Source organism: Muntiacus reevesi, chromosome 7 (assembly GCF_963930625.1).
Source record: "Muntiacus reevesi chromosome 7, mMunRee1.1, whole genome shotgun sequence".
NCBI classification, from domain to species: Eukaryota; Metazoa; Chordata; class Mammalia; order Artiodactyla; family Cervidae; genus Muntiacus; species Muntiacus reevesi.
Window position 1 is genome coordinate 19,873,201 of NC_089255.1, and position 18,226 is coordinate 19,891,426.

Here is an 18,226-nt window from a genome sequence, read left to right on the forward strand (position 1 = left end):
CGTCCTACTCCTCCACCACCTTGGCTCCTCCCCTCATTGTTAATCTTTTTAATTTTAGCTTACCTGTTGGGTTTGTAATGGTATCTCATTGTGATTTTAATTTACGTGTCTCTGATAATGAATGTTGAGTATACTTTAAGGTGTTTATTAGCCATTAATAGCTCCTCTTTTGTATTAGAATGATCAAAAGGTAACACTTCATTTGTTACCTTTTTACCAATTTTACCTTTTACCTATTGAGTTGTTTGTCAGAAGTTTTTATTTTTTAAATTAATTGTTTTTTTGGAGTATAGTTGCTTTAGTGTTGTGTTAGTTTCTGCTGTAGAGCAGCATGAATCAACCGTAGGTATACATATATCTCCTCCCTTTTGAACTTCCTTCCCATTCAGGTCCCCACAGAACATTGAGTAGAGTTCCCTGTGCTATACAGTATGTTCTCATTGGTTATTTTATACGTAGTATCCATAGTGTATATGTGTTAAGTCTCAATCTCCCAATTCTTCCCACCCGCCCTCCTCCCCCTTTATATCTGTATATTCGTTCTCTACATCTGTGTCTGTTTCTGCTTTGCAAATAAGATCATCTATACCATTCTTCTAGATTTGACATATATGTGTTAACATATATTAGTTTTTCTGTTTCTGACTTACTTCACCCTGTATGACACTTCCCAGGTTTATTCATGTCTCTACAAATAACCCAGTTTCATATCATTTTATGGCTGAGTAATATTCCACTGTATGTGTGTACCACACTTTCTTTATCCGTTCCTCTACTGATGGACATGCAGGTTGCTTCCATGTCCTGGCTATTGTAAAGAGTGCTGCTGTGAACATTGGGGTGCATGTGTCTTTTTGAATTATGGTTTTTCTCTGGATATTCTGTCAGAGGTTTTTAAAATATATATATTCTGAATTTTAAGACCTTTATCTGATGTGTGCACTCTGAACATTTTCTCCCATACTGTGGTTTGCTTTTTGGCTTACTTTTTCATCTTCTTATTATTGTCTTTGGAAGAGCTAAAGATTTAAATTTTTCAGTTCAGTTTATGAAATGTTGCCTCATGGTTCATACTTTTTGTGTCCTATAAAAGAAATCTTTGCCTGTAATTTATTTATTAGGTCTGAATTTATTTTCGGTTAATTTTTATACATGGTATGAGGTAAGGGTCAAGGGTTTTTTCCTCCCATATTAATAATTTAGTTGTCCCAATACCATTTGTTTGAAAGACTATACTTTCTTCATTGAACTAATGTGGCACTTTTATTGAAATTAATTGCCCATGTATGTGAGGGTATGTTTTTGGAGTCTGTTCTGTGACATGACATGCCTATTCTCATGCCAAAACCATACTGTCTTGATTACCCTAATTTTATAGTGCTCTTGAAACTAGTGGTGTAATTCTTTCAATTCTGCCATTTTCAAGCTTATTCTAGGTCTTTTGTGTGTTCATATGAATTTTAAAGTCAGATCTATAAATTTCTACAAGGTTTTAACTGGGATTTCCTCAAGTCTTATGTCACCTTGGAGAGAGTTCAGTCTTAACACTCTCATAGTCTAGTCTGTGAACATGTATATCCCTCCCTTTGTTTAGGGCTCACTTCACTTGTTACCTTTTTATCAAGTATCACAGTCCTGCACTACCTGCTTTCCATTGTCTGACCTCAGTTGTTGCCAGGAGTTTGTTGTTGTTTCTCGTTGTTTATGACAGAAGTGTAATTTTTGACTCTCATATTCCTTCTTGGCCAGAAAGGCATCATAGCTTTTGAATCTTCTCAAAGTGTTAGTCAGTTGTATCCAACTCTTTGTGACCCCATGGACTGTGTAGCCCACCAGGCTCCTCTGTCGATGGCGTTCTCCAGGCAAGAATACTAGAGTGGGTTGCCATTCCCTTCTCCAGGGGAATCTTCCTGACCCAGGGATCGAACCTAGGTCTCCTGTGTTGCAGGCAGATTCTTTACCATCTGAACCACCATGGAAGCCCTGAATCTTCTCAGATCTCTCCATAAAAATAAATGAAATAGGAAGGCAAATCCAGTTACCCATGAATGCTATCTACAGCACAACCAGAAGACGAGGCATTTCTTTGACCCTCAGAATACATGAGGCTAAATCACTGACAGCTGAAGACCTGTGTGATTTCATCTTCCGTACAGGAAGAAACAAGGAATCAGCCAAGCTTCTGATGCCTTGAGATTAGTAAAGGCTTTTCGGATTTCAGAAGTCAACTTGAGAAGGTTCTCACTAACAAAGAGGATCAATAACTGCAATGGATTGAAGCAGCAAATACATTTTAATTTGTGAGTTTCAAATGATACTTCAAAAAATACCCTCATTGTCATCATTGGGAACCACCTCATTATTTTGAAAGCTGGCAAATATAAGAAAAAAATCAAGCATTTATCCTGTTTCCTATTTTTACCTAGAGTAACAAAGTAGTTGATGAAACCGTTTCTCTTTAATAGATATATTTTAGCTCATAAATGAAGAATGAATGAGGGGCTTCCCTGGTGGTCCAGTGGTTAAGAATTTGCCTTGCAATGCAGGGGAACACCGGTTTGACCCCTGGTTCCATGAGGCAACTGAGCCTGTGTGCAACAACTCCTGGGCCCGTGCACCCTAGCGCCTGTGCTCTGCACCAGGAGAGGCCACCGCAATGAGACGTCCGCTCACGGCAACCAGACAGTAACCCCCGCTCGCTGCAACTAGAGAAAGCCTGCACGTAGTCATGAAGACCCAGCACAGCCAAAACCAAAAATAAATATATTTTAAAAAGAAAAAAAAAAGAATGAAAAAACTAAAACCTTGTTTTGCAACCACTGATGAAATCAATGGATCTTGGCAAAGATGATCAATGGCTGCTAGCTTCGCCAAAAAAGGCCTAAAAGAGATTTCTGTGGAATCATTCATAACCACTTAGGAAGTAGGTACAAAATCTAAGGGAAAAAAATCAAACCTGAACTGATCTAGCTTCTTGATCTGATTACCAGTCTATAAGAATTGAGACAGAGGTATCTATTAAAAAACAATAAGGATACAATTACAAAGGTTAGCAAGGATAACTCTGGAGTAGGGATCAGCAAAGTATAGCCCATGGGACAGACCTGCCTCACTGCCTGGTTTTGTGTGTGTGGGTGTGGGTGTGTGGGTGTGTGTGTGTGTGGGTGTGTGTGTGGTGTGTGTGTGTGTGTGTGGTGTGGGTGTGTGTGTGTGTGTGTTGTGTGTGGGTGTGTGTGGTGTGTGTGGGTAGTGTGTGTGGGTGGGTGTGGGTGTGGTGTGTGTGTGTGTGTGTGGTGTGTGTGTGTGGGGGGTGTGTGTGTGTGTGTGACTTGTGAGATAACAGTTTTTACATTACTTAAATGGTTGGGAAAAAACAAAAGAACAATATTGTGCAAGATGTGAAAATTATATGAAATTCAAATCCCAATGTCCACAAATAAAGTTTTGTTGAAACACCATCACGCTCAGCGGCTATGGCTGTTCTCATGCTACAGAGGGCAGCCATAGACTTAAATACTTGTAACAGAGACTACAGATTCCACAAAACCTAAAATATTTACTCACTGGCCCTTTACAGTTAGAAGAAAAAAAACAACCCAGCTAATCTCTCATTTAGAGGATTAATGACCCAGTTTCTTCAAAAAAAGAAAGAAAAGTAAGGAGAAAAAAGAGATGAAAGAAGAACCAGTAGTTTACCAGACTTATGTGAGATATTAATTGTCATAGTATATAGATGATATTTGGACCCCTATTCAAAAAAAATGAAGCAGTGTAAAATAAAATCAGAAACATGAACAGTGATAAAGACATGTGATGCTATTATGGAGCTGTGAAATAAGATTGACCACATTATGAAAATTGTGACCAGAAGATGGGTGCATGGTAGTTCATTGCACTGTTTTCTGTATTGAGATAGATGTTTGAAAATCTATTTTGCAAACCTAAAAATAAATTATTTCAAAATAAAAGTTTCTTAAAAACCACTTTGGGGTTATTTCCTCTGGACCTGATAATCTAATGCCTCTTTGCTGTGCTTCTGAAGAAACATGAACTTGCCATGTTTGTTTTGTTTGTTCCTGCTGAATGGTTCATTTGATTGATTTCCTCAAACTATTGGTCCCTGGGGGTGGGGGCCATGTGTTATTTGACTTTGAATCATAGAATCTGGTACAGAACTGGCACATGTTAGATCCTTAATAAATATTTTTGGAATAAATTGTGACTTTTCATGGCATACTGTGATTTCTAGATGTTAAACATTCTAAAATGTAGTCTTTGTTTTGTTGACATTATTCACTAGTATTTATTTATCTTACACCTTCAAAACAGCCTGTATTTCAGCATGAAGCCAAATTGTTTATATACCTCTTACAAATCAGGAAAATATAACTCTAAATTGAGGCAGGTTATTGAATGGGTGTGTTAGTTTGAACTGAGATAGCTTGGTGTTTATCTGCATGGTAAGTGTGGTGTAGTTCTTTCCAAGTAAGACAATTATTCTTCAAGTACAATATTGTGTATTTCTAAATGTAGTGAAAAATGTCCATATTCAAATCTAAGATCAAAATCTGTCCTCGTACCAACTATAAATTATTTTTGTTACTTAGTTTTTGTTCTTTATTTGCTTAATAAATGGCAATCGGTTGTGATTGTTGACATTTTAAGATTAAAAAATCCAACTCTTTTGCTTTCTTTCTTCATTCTGCACATTACCTTCATATTCTGTAGCAGCTCCTTTATCATGGATATTTTCTTTCCTGTTTTCAGTGTAATTTGAACCTCACAAACGCTGAGCGCCAAGGAAAGTGAGTTAGAAAAGCAATCATGATGGTTAAGTCAGAGTCTACTTTTCAAATAAGTCACCTGGCATGTCAGTGCTTCACATTCATGGTACCTTTTGGTACCCTGGGCTTGGGCTGTCACTCATATTGTGAATTGTCAAATGGTTAGTCATCAAGTTATTTTTGTAACCATATTCTCCTGTGCTCTTTTCCTCTCAGTCAGGGTATTTGTAGCAAATGTGAGCACTTTCTCTTGTTATTTCCATAAAAGTTAAATGCTGTGTTTTCTTTAGGGCCCTTATAATCATATCTAGTATGGTTTTAAAGCTAATTTACCTAGCTAAAAGCCAGCGACCACTATGATACCCTCTTGGCTTGCTTGCTCAAACTAGTAGGTGAAGTCAGACCTGAGAGGTTTCTAAAGGACTCGAGAAACTGGCTCAATGACAGTATCAATACCAAGGGAAACAGGCTTGGTTAGGGTGAGGACGCAGGTAGTTTTTCCACCAGCCTTGGACATTAGATTGTCTACATCTAACCTCTGCGTCCGTTTATTTAGGTCCTTTTCTCTCTTACTTTGTTGGCTTCGTTTTGGTTTATCTTTATAGTAACTTGTAACTCTTACTTATAATGACAGGGACCAAGGAAAACATGGATAACTAAAATCTGGAAATGAAGTTCATAATTTATAATACTTGAAAGTCAAAGCCTGAGGCTCTCTTTATATAAAAGTGCAGTGTGACCCCACCTTGGAGTTGTGTGGGGTTCTGGCCACTGTACCTCAAGGAGACTGCAGAGCTGGACAGCATGAGGGGATGGGTCAAAGTATGATGGGAGGAAATAGGGGGTGTCAAAGTATGATGGGAGGAAATAGGGGGTGTCAAAGTGTGATGGGAGGAAATAGGGGGTGTCAGCGATTGGCATTCTTTTTTTATTCAACAGATATGCAAGATACAAAGATGAATGTTCTTTGGAGTTTTTGATAAAGGAGGAACTAGAAGGGAAGGACAGAATGACAGGTACACAGACATTACAGTGCACAGCGCCTCCTGACTGCTGATTTCAGTGCAGATTTTTAGCCCTATTTTTATGCTATCCCTGGACATCACCTGACACTGTTGACCATTCTTCACTAGAGTCTCACTCCTCTAAGCTTCCACACTCCTCTATCCTAGACTCGAGTTCTTAATATTGGCTTCTGTTCTTCTGTCTTATAGTAAATTTGGTATTTCCTGGAGTATTCCTCTTCTCTTCCTTTCCATCATCCACACCAAACCATTTTTCTACCCCAGCACTTTGAGGGCATTTGGCAGACTCTTCAGTTAACAGTGGGTTCCTTAGCCGGTGATGTTTGGCTGGGTGGGGGGACAGCATCGCAGGCCCCAGGGAGGGAAGCTCCCTGGGTGAGTGTGATGCATTCTCCCTTCCTTTTGGGCAGTCTCTGTGTCTGTTTTAAACCTTAGCACAGTGGCTGGCCATGGCAGGAGCTCAGAGACGGTGTGTGTTTCAGTAGCAGCAGGTACAGTGTGCTGTGGGAGCGCAGAGCAAGTCACTTAACTGAGAAAGTTAGAAAAGGTGGCACAGAGGAGCCATCTCCTTAAAGGAGACTCCAAGAGGTGGACTTTCAAAGATAAGGAGATCAACTATTAAAATGTAGGAATGTATGAATGACAAGTGGTTAGGTATACAGACTTCTTTTTACTAAATCCCAAAACATTAGAATGAAAAAGCTGTTTCTAAATCTTGAATAAGATGAAGTGTAAAAAAAAAAAAAGCACAATGTTCTACATCATTGGACAGGTAATAAATTTGTGGATCTTATTCCCAAGAAATTACATTGGCATGAAATATTTTGTTGATTTTCATGAAATTTCATTCTTTCATCCACTAAACCTTGCTGAAGCATCTTTAAGTATCAAAGATTATATGTTGTATGTATTGTTGTTTTCATTGTTTAGTTATTAAACCATGTCCAATTCTTTGCAACCCCATGGACTGTAACCCTCCAGGCTCCTCTGTCCACAGGATTCTCCAGGCAAGAATACCAGAGTGGGTTGCCATTTTCTTCTCCAGGGGATCTTCCCGACCCAGGGATTGAACCCAAGTCTCCTGCCTTCGCAGGCATATTCTTTCCACTGAGCCACCAAGATTGCCCATTGTATGTATAATAGTAAGCAAAACAAACGTAGCCCCTGCCTGTCTGGGCTAATAGTGTAGTGAAAAAAAAGACATTAAACAATGAACACACAGACACATACACACAAACTGATAAATGCTATGAAAGAAAAAAGTACGGTGCTATTGGAAAGTGTAGTAGGGTTACCCAGTTGAGATTTGGGTTAGGGTGAAACAAACAGTGGTTAGAGGTTCACTAGGTAAAAAGTCGGGGAGAAGAGGCAGAGGGAAGAGATGTGTGACGTTCTCAGGAAGGGTGGTTTGGCTAAGTTGAAGAGTGAGAGCTGTAAAATGGCTCATCTCAAAGGTGATGTCAGGGAAGAGGGCCATGCCTGTTCCGGGACAGCCACGCCAGGGCCCTGACCTGAGGGGCTGCAGGAGCTAAATATCGTGATAGCTCCCAAGGATCCAAGGGGTAATAAGACACACTCTAGAATCTGCCTTGCACTGCCTAGGGATTCCACCTCATTCTTATCAGAGACAGAAATGTGGCTGATTACAATAGAGCATGCTAAGTACCGGATCCTGAGAGAGCATGGAAGTCTGGGAGGTCAGCCAGCTTTGCCTTGTGGGGTTTGGTTGGGATAAAGTGGGGATTTAAAAGACCAGTGAAAAAGGAAGGCCACTTCAGGAACAAGCTCTGCAGCAAAAGCAATGTGTGAGGAGCCGCCTGACGCAGCAGTGACAGTGTAAGTCAGCAGGGTGGTGGGATGAGAAAGCCGTTCGGTTCAGGGACTGACTCTCTGAGACCTGGGGGTTGACTGGTGCTGAGGGAGGAGTAAGGAGGGGAGCCTGGGGGATCCCTCAGGGTTGATCCCTCAGGTTGGTCCCTCAGGGTGGTGACTGACTGGGATGTGTGATGCCATCCATGGAGGCAGCCGCCTCTGGGAATGGCAGTGTCTGTGGAGAAAACTCTCCCAATCTGGCCGAGCTGACATGGAGGGATGTGTGAGCCAGTCAAGTGAAGTCTCAGGGGACCCACAGTGGACTAGAGGTGGGAAGTCAGAGGACCAGAGGAAGTCAGGCCAGGGCCAAGAACTGCTCATTTATTTTCTAATAAACTTTTTATTCTAGAATAGCTTTGGATTTACAGAATAGTTGTAAAGATAGTACAGAGTTCCCGTAGATGGATTTATTTAGGTTCTGCTCTCATCTCTTCCTTGAGTTTATGCCATGTTGGAATAGGAATTCTTGTTTACCCAAATATTCCCACGTGCATGCATATGAGGCTTAATGTGGTTAAAAATCAAAGCAGTATAAAAAGATATATCTGACTTCAACCTCTGCCCCATCCATACTGTTCACTCTCACTCCCGACAGATAATGACTTTTATTAGTCTCTTATGTACTCATCCTTCCAATTTTTAAAATGTTGTTATTGTTTAGTCGCTAAGTTGTGACTGACTGTCTTGCGATCCCATGGATGGTAGCCCGCCAGCCTTCACTGTCCCTGGAATTTTCCAGGTAAGAATACCGCAGTAGGTTGCCATTTGCTTCTCCCTGACTCAGGGATCAGATCCAGACTCCTGCATTGGCAGGCAGATTCTTTACCACTGAGTCACCAGGGAAGCCCTTTTAAAATGTAAATACAAGTAAATAATAAGAATATACCTTGTATGTTCCCTCCTTTCGTTATACAAAGATAACATTGTCTTGGACATTGTTCTGTAGCTTGCTTTTCAGCAGAACAGTGTACCTCACAGATCAATACATAAAGACCTGCACTGTCCGGGAAGGGAGCTATAGGCCATCCATGGCTACTGAGCACTTGAAATGTGACTGGTGCAACTGAAAAACAGAATTTTAACTTTTATTTAAAATTTAGGTTTAAAAATTAAAGCACTGTAAAATATTTTCCCACTAAACTCTGTTGATTTGGTAGAATTTCATTTCACATTAACCATTTAAAATACAGCATCTCAACTGAGATGTAGTGTAAGTGTGAATCACACACTGGGTTTCAAAGACTTAGTACCAAAAAAAAAGAGAACTTAAACTATCTTAATAATGTTTTACAGTGTTTGCCTGTTGATCGTGTTTTGATACATTAGTCACTCAGTCATGTCTGACTCTTTATGACCCCATAGACTAGCCCACTAGGCTCCTCTGTCCATGGGATTCTCCAGGCCAAGAATACTGGAGTGGGTTGCCATTTCCTACTCCATTTTGATGTATTAAATTAAATACTAAAAGTTTACCAGTTTATTTATGCCTTTAAAATGTAGCTAGTAGACAGTTTAAAATTACCTAGGTGGTTCAAATCATACTTCTACTGGACAGCACTGACACAGAGCATCATGGTTTGTTGTTTTTTTTTTACAGTTGTATAGTAGTTCATTACATAGCATATCATACTTTATTTAACCAGTCCACTGTTGATGTATACTTGAGTTGTTTCCAATCTTTTACCATTGAAAATATGGAGATGCTTAACCCTATCCATGCATCACTTCATATGTGCAAGTTGATCTATTAAGGGAATCCTCAGTCCAGCAGAGGTTGCTGGGTTAAAGAGTAAAAGCATTCATAGTTCTGATAACACCATATTGCCCTCCATAAGAGTGTACCAGTTTGCCCTCCTCCTAGCAATGTATGTGTGCGCCAGTTTCCCACATACTTCCATTTTAAACAAGTTTCTACATGTTGGGGATAATAATGAATATGCTTCTTTTTGCTGATTCTGAGAGAGTTTTAAGAAGAAATCACAAATGGTTTGCCTGATTTGTTTTTTCATTAAAAAAAAAAAAGACTCCTATTAATGATAGAATTCTTAGAATCAACATTTTAGAATGGTCTCTTTTTTTTTAACCTCCTTTAAAAAAAAAAAACTCAAGAAATGAACCCACAGTTTCCTGAACAACAAATTTCCATGCAGATTGTAGCTTTCATCATATTCAAATCTAGGAAGAGAAAGTTGATGAGAGTTCAGAAAACGTTTTTATAAAGAGCTGGAGACGTCTCATGTCCCTCCAGCGCCCCCACTGGCTGTGGTAGACTAACATTGTAAGGCAAATGCAGTTGCATGATTCTGTATACTGTCAGCTTATCAGCTCCCTGAGGGAGTTAGTACTAAATGGCAAGCACCTCTCATGAGCGGCCATAATCATTAGGCAGTCCCCTCTATTTACAGAAAAGTTTATCTTTACACCTTTGGGATCCAGCAGTTGTCCCTCCCTTGAGATTTATGTGCCCTCCCTCTACTGCTCTCTTTGCCTTTTTTGTTTTTTCAGATTGAAATAAAGAACTAGACATTCAGCATCCAAAACCAAATTGCTTTCATTCTTCCATTCATAGGAATCGAAAATAAGATTCTCATGTAGAGAAATCTCACTATATAGTTGGGATGTGGCAGATAACTCAATTAGTATAATGGAAACCTTTGGTTTCCAGGAATTATAAACTTGTATTTTGCCAAATCCTAGAGGTGTAACATTGTATCTTATAGCAAATATGACTATAGGCATTTGCTATCTTTAAAATAGTTTGTTGATGTTCTATATGAAAAAGTTAAGAAAAGGAATACAGGCTGAGACTATTAATGTTGATCATGACTCAGGAAGAGAACTGAGATACTGGGACTCCTTGGAAGTGTCGTCCTTGGCAGTTGGTGATATTGAGTCATTTCTATTGTGCTTAAGTTCTAGAATAACTAAATAGACAACTTTCTAATAGGAAGGAGTGGCATCACAGCTATTCTTCCTGTCTCTTTTGCTTCTGTTGCTAATTTTGCTTAATTATTTTGTTTCAGGAGGGGTTTTCACTCATTGGTAGCAAGAACTGGTTGAAGATTGTAAGACGCATGGATTGTCTGTTGTTTGGAACAACAATAAAGGTAAGATTCTGTGTGGCCAACTGTTTTTAAGCAACTGTTCATACAGTTCTTATCTGCTAAGTGTGTATGGGAGTGGGTTGCAGGAGCTTCTCTTTGCAGGTGAAATGGTACTGGGAGGAACACATTTGTTTAAGAAAGGTTTGCATTCTGACCAAAACATGAAACAAGGACTGTTGAGAGGCAGAAGCATAGTTACTAAGGGGATGCTGCTGAAGAACCAGGGCTTTGACTGATCTGTTAATACCTGTCTGACAGAGCTCTGCGACCAGTCTCCATCTCCCAGCACAAATTGGGAGAAGGTGGAGTTACATCATTGTTTGTCTTGCTATTTAGATTTTGAAAGGGGTGTGCTTTCAAATGCTCCACTGAATGTCTTTTCATTTTTCTCTCTTTAATACTAAATAATAAAATTCCTTTTTATTTGCTTACTTGGCTGTATTAAACATAAAGAATGATCCTCATGAAAGCAACACGAAAACTAATCACCTGTATTATTTTCTTTCAGAAATAACTGTAAAAACCAATCTGTTAACATTCACTGACTAGATAATACTGAAGTTCAGGTAAAAGATCCTAATTTTTATCGGGCTCATAGACTAAGAGTTGAAAGAGGTCTTCAGAGCACCAGCTACTCCAGAGGATCCCCAGAGAATTCAGAGGGTCCATGAACTGCATGGATTTTCACTGACCTAAAGGTCACTGAAATTTATAATTTTGTTCAACAGTGTCTGTTGGCATCAGACCACATTTGCACCAGTAGAAATCAAATGTCTTCATATCACTTTTTAGCTGTTTCAGATATCTTCAATGTCATTTACGCTCATCATACCCCAATGTTATGGTGGTGGTTAGTCCTGCTGCTGGATCTTTTTATTGAGTACCTTAATAAGGAAGCATATACTTACTAGAGTATAAATTAGTGTTAATAGTGTGATAAATTATTTAAGTATACTCCAGTATAATTGGGCTTCCCTGGTGGCTCAGACGGTAAAGCATCTGCCTACAATGCTGGAGACCTGGGTTCGATCCCTGGGTCAGGAAGATCCCCTGGAGCAGGGAATGGCAACCTACTCCAGTACTCTTGCCTGAAAAATTCCATGGACTGAGGAGCCTGATAGGCTACAGTCCATGGGGTTGCAAAGAGTCGGACAGAACTGAGCGACTTCACTTCACTTCTTCAGTATAATTGGTTTCCTTTGAACTCATATATTTTATGTGATTAAAACCATTGTTCTGAGAAGGGATCCTCTGGCTTCATCTGACTGCCAAAGGGGTCTGGAGCATGTACTCAAAACATTCAGGAGCCCCTGTTTTCATTTTACATGTGAGGGGACTGAATTCAACATAAGCCAGTAGCCAGATAGCTATCAGAAAACTGGACCACCCATTGGTCTCCTGACTCCTATCGATGGTGTCACATTGAATGAGTGTATGTGTCTTCTAAAAAGTTATACTGTGCCATGTGTCTGATATTTGAGTTTTAATTTTTTTTTCTGATTGTTATTAAATTTTTAAAAAAATAACTGTAAAGGGGAAATAATTTGACTGCTCAAAAGTAATCATTATTAACATTTTAAAGTTTTTACTAGGCATGTATATTGTATCAGTCAGGACAATGTTCAGATGCATGTGACTGAAAATCCAGTGTAATGGCCCCCCGCAAAATAAAGGGTTACTGTTCTCACCAAGTGGACAAGCCAGAAGCAGGCGGCTGCTGGCAGTTGGCTCCGCAGCTCCACTGTGCCAGAGTCAGTGCCTTTGCAGGTCCGTTGGCCTCTCCTTTAGTTTCAAAATGGCTCCTGCAGCCCTGTCATATTTCCATTCATGGGAAACCAGCTTCACTTATTCCTTTTGTAAGGAAAGCATAAACTTCCCTGTAAGGCTCTCTACCTCCCACAGTCCCCGAAAGATGTCTCCTGTCTCAGGGACCAAAACGGTGTAATGTGGTCATCCCGATCTGCCAAGATTAGCCAGTGACTGTTTTGGCTTTTCCAGCCTCTGGTATGGATTGCCTCATGCAGTGAACAGTGTCTGCCATATAGATAATTTATAATTTGGGGATTGTGGTATACAGAGGGCTCTGTATCCTGCCTTCCTCACTTAACATTATATCTGGAACATTATATATACCAAGGCATTTCTTAGTCTTTGAAACATGATTTTCTGTGACTACCTAGTATTTTTGTTGTTTCGATGCACCGTGAATTGGTTAACAAATTCCTGATTTTTCACTATTGTAAAAATGTTTTGATTTTCATTAGGATTTATTTACAGAGTTCTTGAGATAAAAGTACTAGAAGTATGAATGTTTATTTCGTAAATGTGCCCTCCAGATAGGTTGTTCCTGTTTCTACAGCACCAACGATCTGTAAAAATGCCTATTTGTCCACATCCTCTCCAACAGGGTGATGTAATTTAAAAACTAATTTCTAATTTGATAAGCAAAAATGAGCATCTTCCTTTAATTTGCATTTCTTTGGTAACTAGTGAGAATGAATGTTTTTTTGTGTATTTGTTAGCCAGCCATCTGTATTTCTTCTGTGAATCACCGTCTATTGCTTTTGCCTAATTTCCCTCTTCACAATCTTTAGACTCTCTGTGTATAGAGATTGCATGTTAAATGCTTGTATTTTGTGTAGTTATATAATTTTAAAGGTGATTATTTGTGTATATACCATATACTTTATATGTAGATTTTTAAATATTCAAGTTTAGGATCCTTTTGCCTGTTGTTATTGGAATGGTATTCTTTATCCAAAGATAGCTGCCTATTACTAGATTTTTTCTGAAGTATTTAAAATTTAGCCTCCTTACTAAACTATTGTTAGCTCTGATAATTTAATTTCTAGGAAAGCAATTTTATAATCTGCAAACAATGATAATTTTCTTCCCATAGTTTATACTTACTACTTTTCTCACCTGACTGGATTATCTAGACCTTCCAGAACACTGTAATTTGACAGTTATACAGTCATCCTTGACATCTTGCTGATTTGAATGGGAACAAGTGTGTAGACATTAAGAATGTTTCTGGTTGTTGATTGGATATTCTTTACCATGTTAGGGAGATACTCTTTCAACTATAGTTTATTTACTAAAACTTTTATCAGGATTACATATTAAATTTTAACTCCTATCAAGATCATTATTTGTTTTACTTTTTTTAATCCTTCGATATATTAATACTGAGCCAACAGATTGTTATTTTTGCCTTACTTGGCAAAGGGTACACAACATTTTTGCTTCTTGACTTGGATAACTTGTAGTTAGACAAGTATTGCAAAACAAACATTTTTTTCTGTAAATTGATAAATAAAAGTATTTAGAAATAAAATGTTTGTTCCTTTAACAGAAATTTAACATAACTTAAATTCAAGGGGCTTATTTTATAAAGATTATGTTTCTTTTCTCTTTGGCTGAAATAAGTAGATTGTAAAAGATGTGCCTACTTGTAATATGGGCTTCTCTTTTTTTTCAGTAATTGTAATCAAAATGATCTTGGCTGATTGGCTAACAGTCAACATGTAATTCCCTATGTGAAAAAACTGATTCAAAGGAATAATCCTAAACCCACTGTCTTGACTCACCTCCCGTAACTCACTGAAGAATATTTTCATGGTTTTCTCTGGCCTCAGCCTTGAGTATCACCTCTTGGTTTCAAAGCAGTGTCGAAGTCCTTTGTCCATACTCCCCCACCCCCAATTTCTGCTTAGAGGAATTCACTGCTAGTGGTGGGGAGATTCTCACATCTCCTCGGCTGTCTTCCCGCGTGGTGCTGACTGGGCCCATGTCTTCGCGTTGCAGATACCCTGTAACATTAGCTACAGAACCTGCAGCTTAAGATCTCTGCATGGAGATGCCATTCACACTTGTGAGTCAGTATTTAATGGACCCAACACTTCCCTGAAGGTGAAACCTCATTTTCTTGTGTGTACATAAAGATAAGTATAAAGAGACTGGCACTTATCCTTAACGTTCGTTTCTTCAAGGAGTTTTCTATTAGTTGTAAGAACTTGAAATTAAGTATTTTGAAGGAGGGTGGGAACACTTTAACATATAAGTCACCACTTTTGTCATTGTTCGTCATCACTAAGTTGTGTCCGACTCTTTGCGACCCCACGGACTGCAGCATGTCAGGCTTCCCTCTCCTTCACTATCTCCTGGAGTTTCCCCAAACTCATGTCCATCGAGCCATCCAACTGTCTCATCCTCTGTCGCACCCTTTTCCTCATGCCCTCAATCTTTCCCAGCATCAGGGTCTTTTCCAGTGAGTTGGCTCTTTTCATCAGGTGGCCAGAGTATTGAGATTCGGCTTCAGCATCAGCCCTTCAAATGAATATTCAGGGTTGATTTCCTCTAGGATTGACGGTTTGATCTCCTTGCTGTCCAAGGGACTCTCAAGAGTCTTCTCCAGTACTGCAGTTTGAAAGCATCAATTTTTTGGTGCTCAGCATTCTTTATGGTCCAACTCTCACATCTGTACATGACTGCTGGAAAAATCATAGTTTCAACTATGTAGGCCTGTGTCGGCAAAGTGATGTCTGATGTCTCTACTTTTTAATACACTGTCTAGTTCTGTCATAGCTTTTCTTCCGAGGAAAAAGTGTCTTTTAATTTCATGGCTGCAGTCACCATCTGCAGTTATTTTGGAACCCAAGAAAATAAAGTCTTATCACTGTTTCCATTTTTTCTGCACCTGTTTGCTATGAAGTGATGGCATTGGATGCCATGATCCTCATTTTTTGAATGTTGAGTTTCAAGCCAGCTTTTTTGCTCTCCTCTTTCATCTTCATCAAGTGGCTCTTCAGTTCCTCTTTGCTTTCTGCCATTAAGATGGTGTCATCTGCATATCTGAGATTATTGATATTTCTCCTGGCAGTCTTGATTCCAGCTTGTGATTCATCCAGCCCAGCATTTCACATGATGTACTCTGCATATAAATTAAATAAGCAGGGTGACAATACACAGCCCTGGCATACTCCTTTCCCAATTTTGAACCAGCTGTTCCATGTCTGGTTCTAACTGTTGCCTCTTGACCTGTGTACAGGTTTCTCAGGAGGTAGGTAACGTACTCTGGTATTCCCAATTCTTTCAGAATTTTCCACAGTTTGTTTTGATTCCCACAGTCAAAGGCTTTAGTGTAGTCAATGAAGCAGAAGTAGATGTTTTTCTGGAATTAGCTTGCTTTTTCTATGACTCAGTGGATGTTGGCAATTTGATCTCCGGTTCCTCTGCCTTTTCTAAATCCAGCTTGTACATCTGGGAGTTCTTGGTTCACGTACTGCCGAAGCCTGACTTGAAGAATTTTGAGCATTACCTTGCTAGCATGGGAAATGAGCACAATTGTGCAGTAGTTTGAACATTCTTTGGCACGGTCCTTCTTATGATTGAAATGAAAATTGACCTTTTCCAGTCCTGTGGCCATTGCTCAGTTTTCCAAATTTGCTAGCATATTGAATGCAACACTTTCACAGCATCATCTTTTAGTATTGGAAATAGCTCAGCTGGAATTCTGTCACTTCCATTAGCTTTATTCGTAATAATGCTTCCTAAGCCCCGCTTGACTTCACATTCCAGGATGTCTGGCTCTAGGTGAGTGATCACACCATTGTGATTATCTGGGTCATGAAGATCTTTTTTGTACAGTTCTTCTGTGTATTCTTGCCACCTCTTCTGCTTCTGTTAGGTCCATACCATTTCTGTCCTTTATCTAACCCACTTTTGCATGGAATGTTCCCTTGGTATCTCTAATTTTCTTGAAGAGGTCTCTAGTCTTTCCCATTCTATTGTTTTCCTCTATTTCTTTGCATTGATCACTGAGGAAGGCTTTCTTATCTCTCCTTGCTGTTCTTTGGAACTCTGCATTCAGATGGCTATAACTTTCCTTTTCTCCTTTGCTTTTCACTTCTCTTCTTTTCACAGCTATTTGTAAGGCCTCCTCAGACAACCATTTTGCCTTTTTGCATTTCTTTTCCTTGGGGATGGTCTTGATCCCTGTCTCCTGTACAATGTCATGAACCTCCGTCCATAGTTCATCAGGCACTCTGTCTATCAGATCTGGTCCCTTAAATCTATTTCTCACTTCCACTGTATAAACATTTTCCAGTTAGCAACGTGATTTGTGTATTTAAAAAGTACAAAATACTGTTACTATGTTAGCATCTGAATTTCTTTACAGGAGAAATTGAATAAAGGTACACAATACAAAAATAATAATAATAATAATAAAGGTACACAATACATATCACCTATTTGGGGTGGCTTTTGGGTAAACTGAGTCTTCTAAAACTAGAGAAGATATTGGACTACAAAAAAGGAAACTAATTCTGTTAAAATAATAGGCCTATTGTTATTGTTACAATTTAGTTCTATTTTTAAACTTACAGTAAAATAAATTTGATGTAGTTGCCACTTAAAAATTTTAATTGCATCTCTCCCACATTTGCTGGTTTGCCAGGGGATATAAATCATACAGCTAATTAAAGGCAGCACGTGATTGATTTGTCTGTGATTTGTAAGTAAGTCTGGCCTCTTTAAGGATAAAAGGGCACTGCAAATTAATGAGATACATTGGCTGTCAGCATTTGCCTGTCCCCAGACCCCCCATTTTGTTTTTCAGATTCACTGGCTTGTTTAACGTGGTGTCTATCTGGCTAGCTCTGTTATATACTCAGGTTTGGAAAATTTTGTTCAGCCAGGACTGTTAGCTTCACTGATACTCTACCTAAGCAATTAGACGGTATGAAATCTTTGTTCCAAAGTAAGATGAAACATGGATCTTTTACTGCAGTCAGTATAGTGACCTCCCTAATCTTTATGATGGGCTTTTCCATTTTTGCTGATGTCAGTCCCCTGAAGGAAGTGAATATATTATGAGGCACAGCTCCCAAAAGGGAAAAGAAAACTAATTACTGGCTTTTCTATGCACACATTGACAATCTAGGGTAACTGCTCCCTTATTGACACCCCTTCCCCTTCAAACAAAGGGAAGACCCCACAGTAGAAGTAAAGTGATATGATGAGGGTTGCTGAGGATAACTTTTGATTTGTCATACAGAACAAGAGTCGTATGTTCCGGGTACAGTTCAGTGGAGGCTCCAGAGAGCAGGCACTGGAACACTGCTACAGCTGCGTGCAGAACCTAGCCCAGTACATCACCGTCCAGGTGCCCGACGGAATCAGCCAGGAGTTCAGGCCAAGTCCTGGCCAGGGGAAGGGCTGTGTGCAAAGCATCCCACCACAGTATGGCGTAAGTAGGCAAGTAGGTGGATGAGAAACCTGAGAAGGTAATGCTGTGGGGGCCAAAATCACAGTGGAATTTGCCACGTCCACATTTGTAGCTAAAAGATATCTAATGTTGAGTGACTTACTTTTATTGACATATATATAATCATAGTGTACACACACACACACACACCATTTTTGTATCTATTCCAGT

At 39.3% G+C, this 18,226-nt stretch overlaps 1 protein-coding gene across 1 annotated transcript in view; it reads left to right on the top strand.

Moving 5' to 3' along the window:
- Nucleotides 1-18,226, top strand: part of REC114 (REC114 meiotic recombination protein) — a 115,301-nt gene that overhangs the window by 86,972 nt on the left and 10,103 nt on the right. The window contains exons 3-4 of the mRNA XM_065941702.1: nucleotides 10,705-10,788; nucleotides 17,846-18,037. Of these exons, the coding sequence (XP_065797774.1) occupies nucleotides 10,705-10,788; nucleotides 17,846-18,037 (276 nt within the window). The remainder of the gene's footprint in view (nucleotides 1-10,704; nucleotides 10,789-17,845; nucleotides 18,038-18,226) is intronic.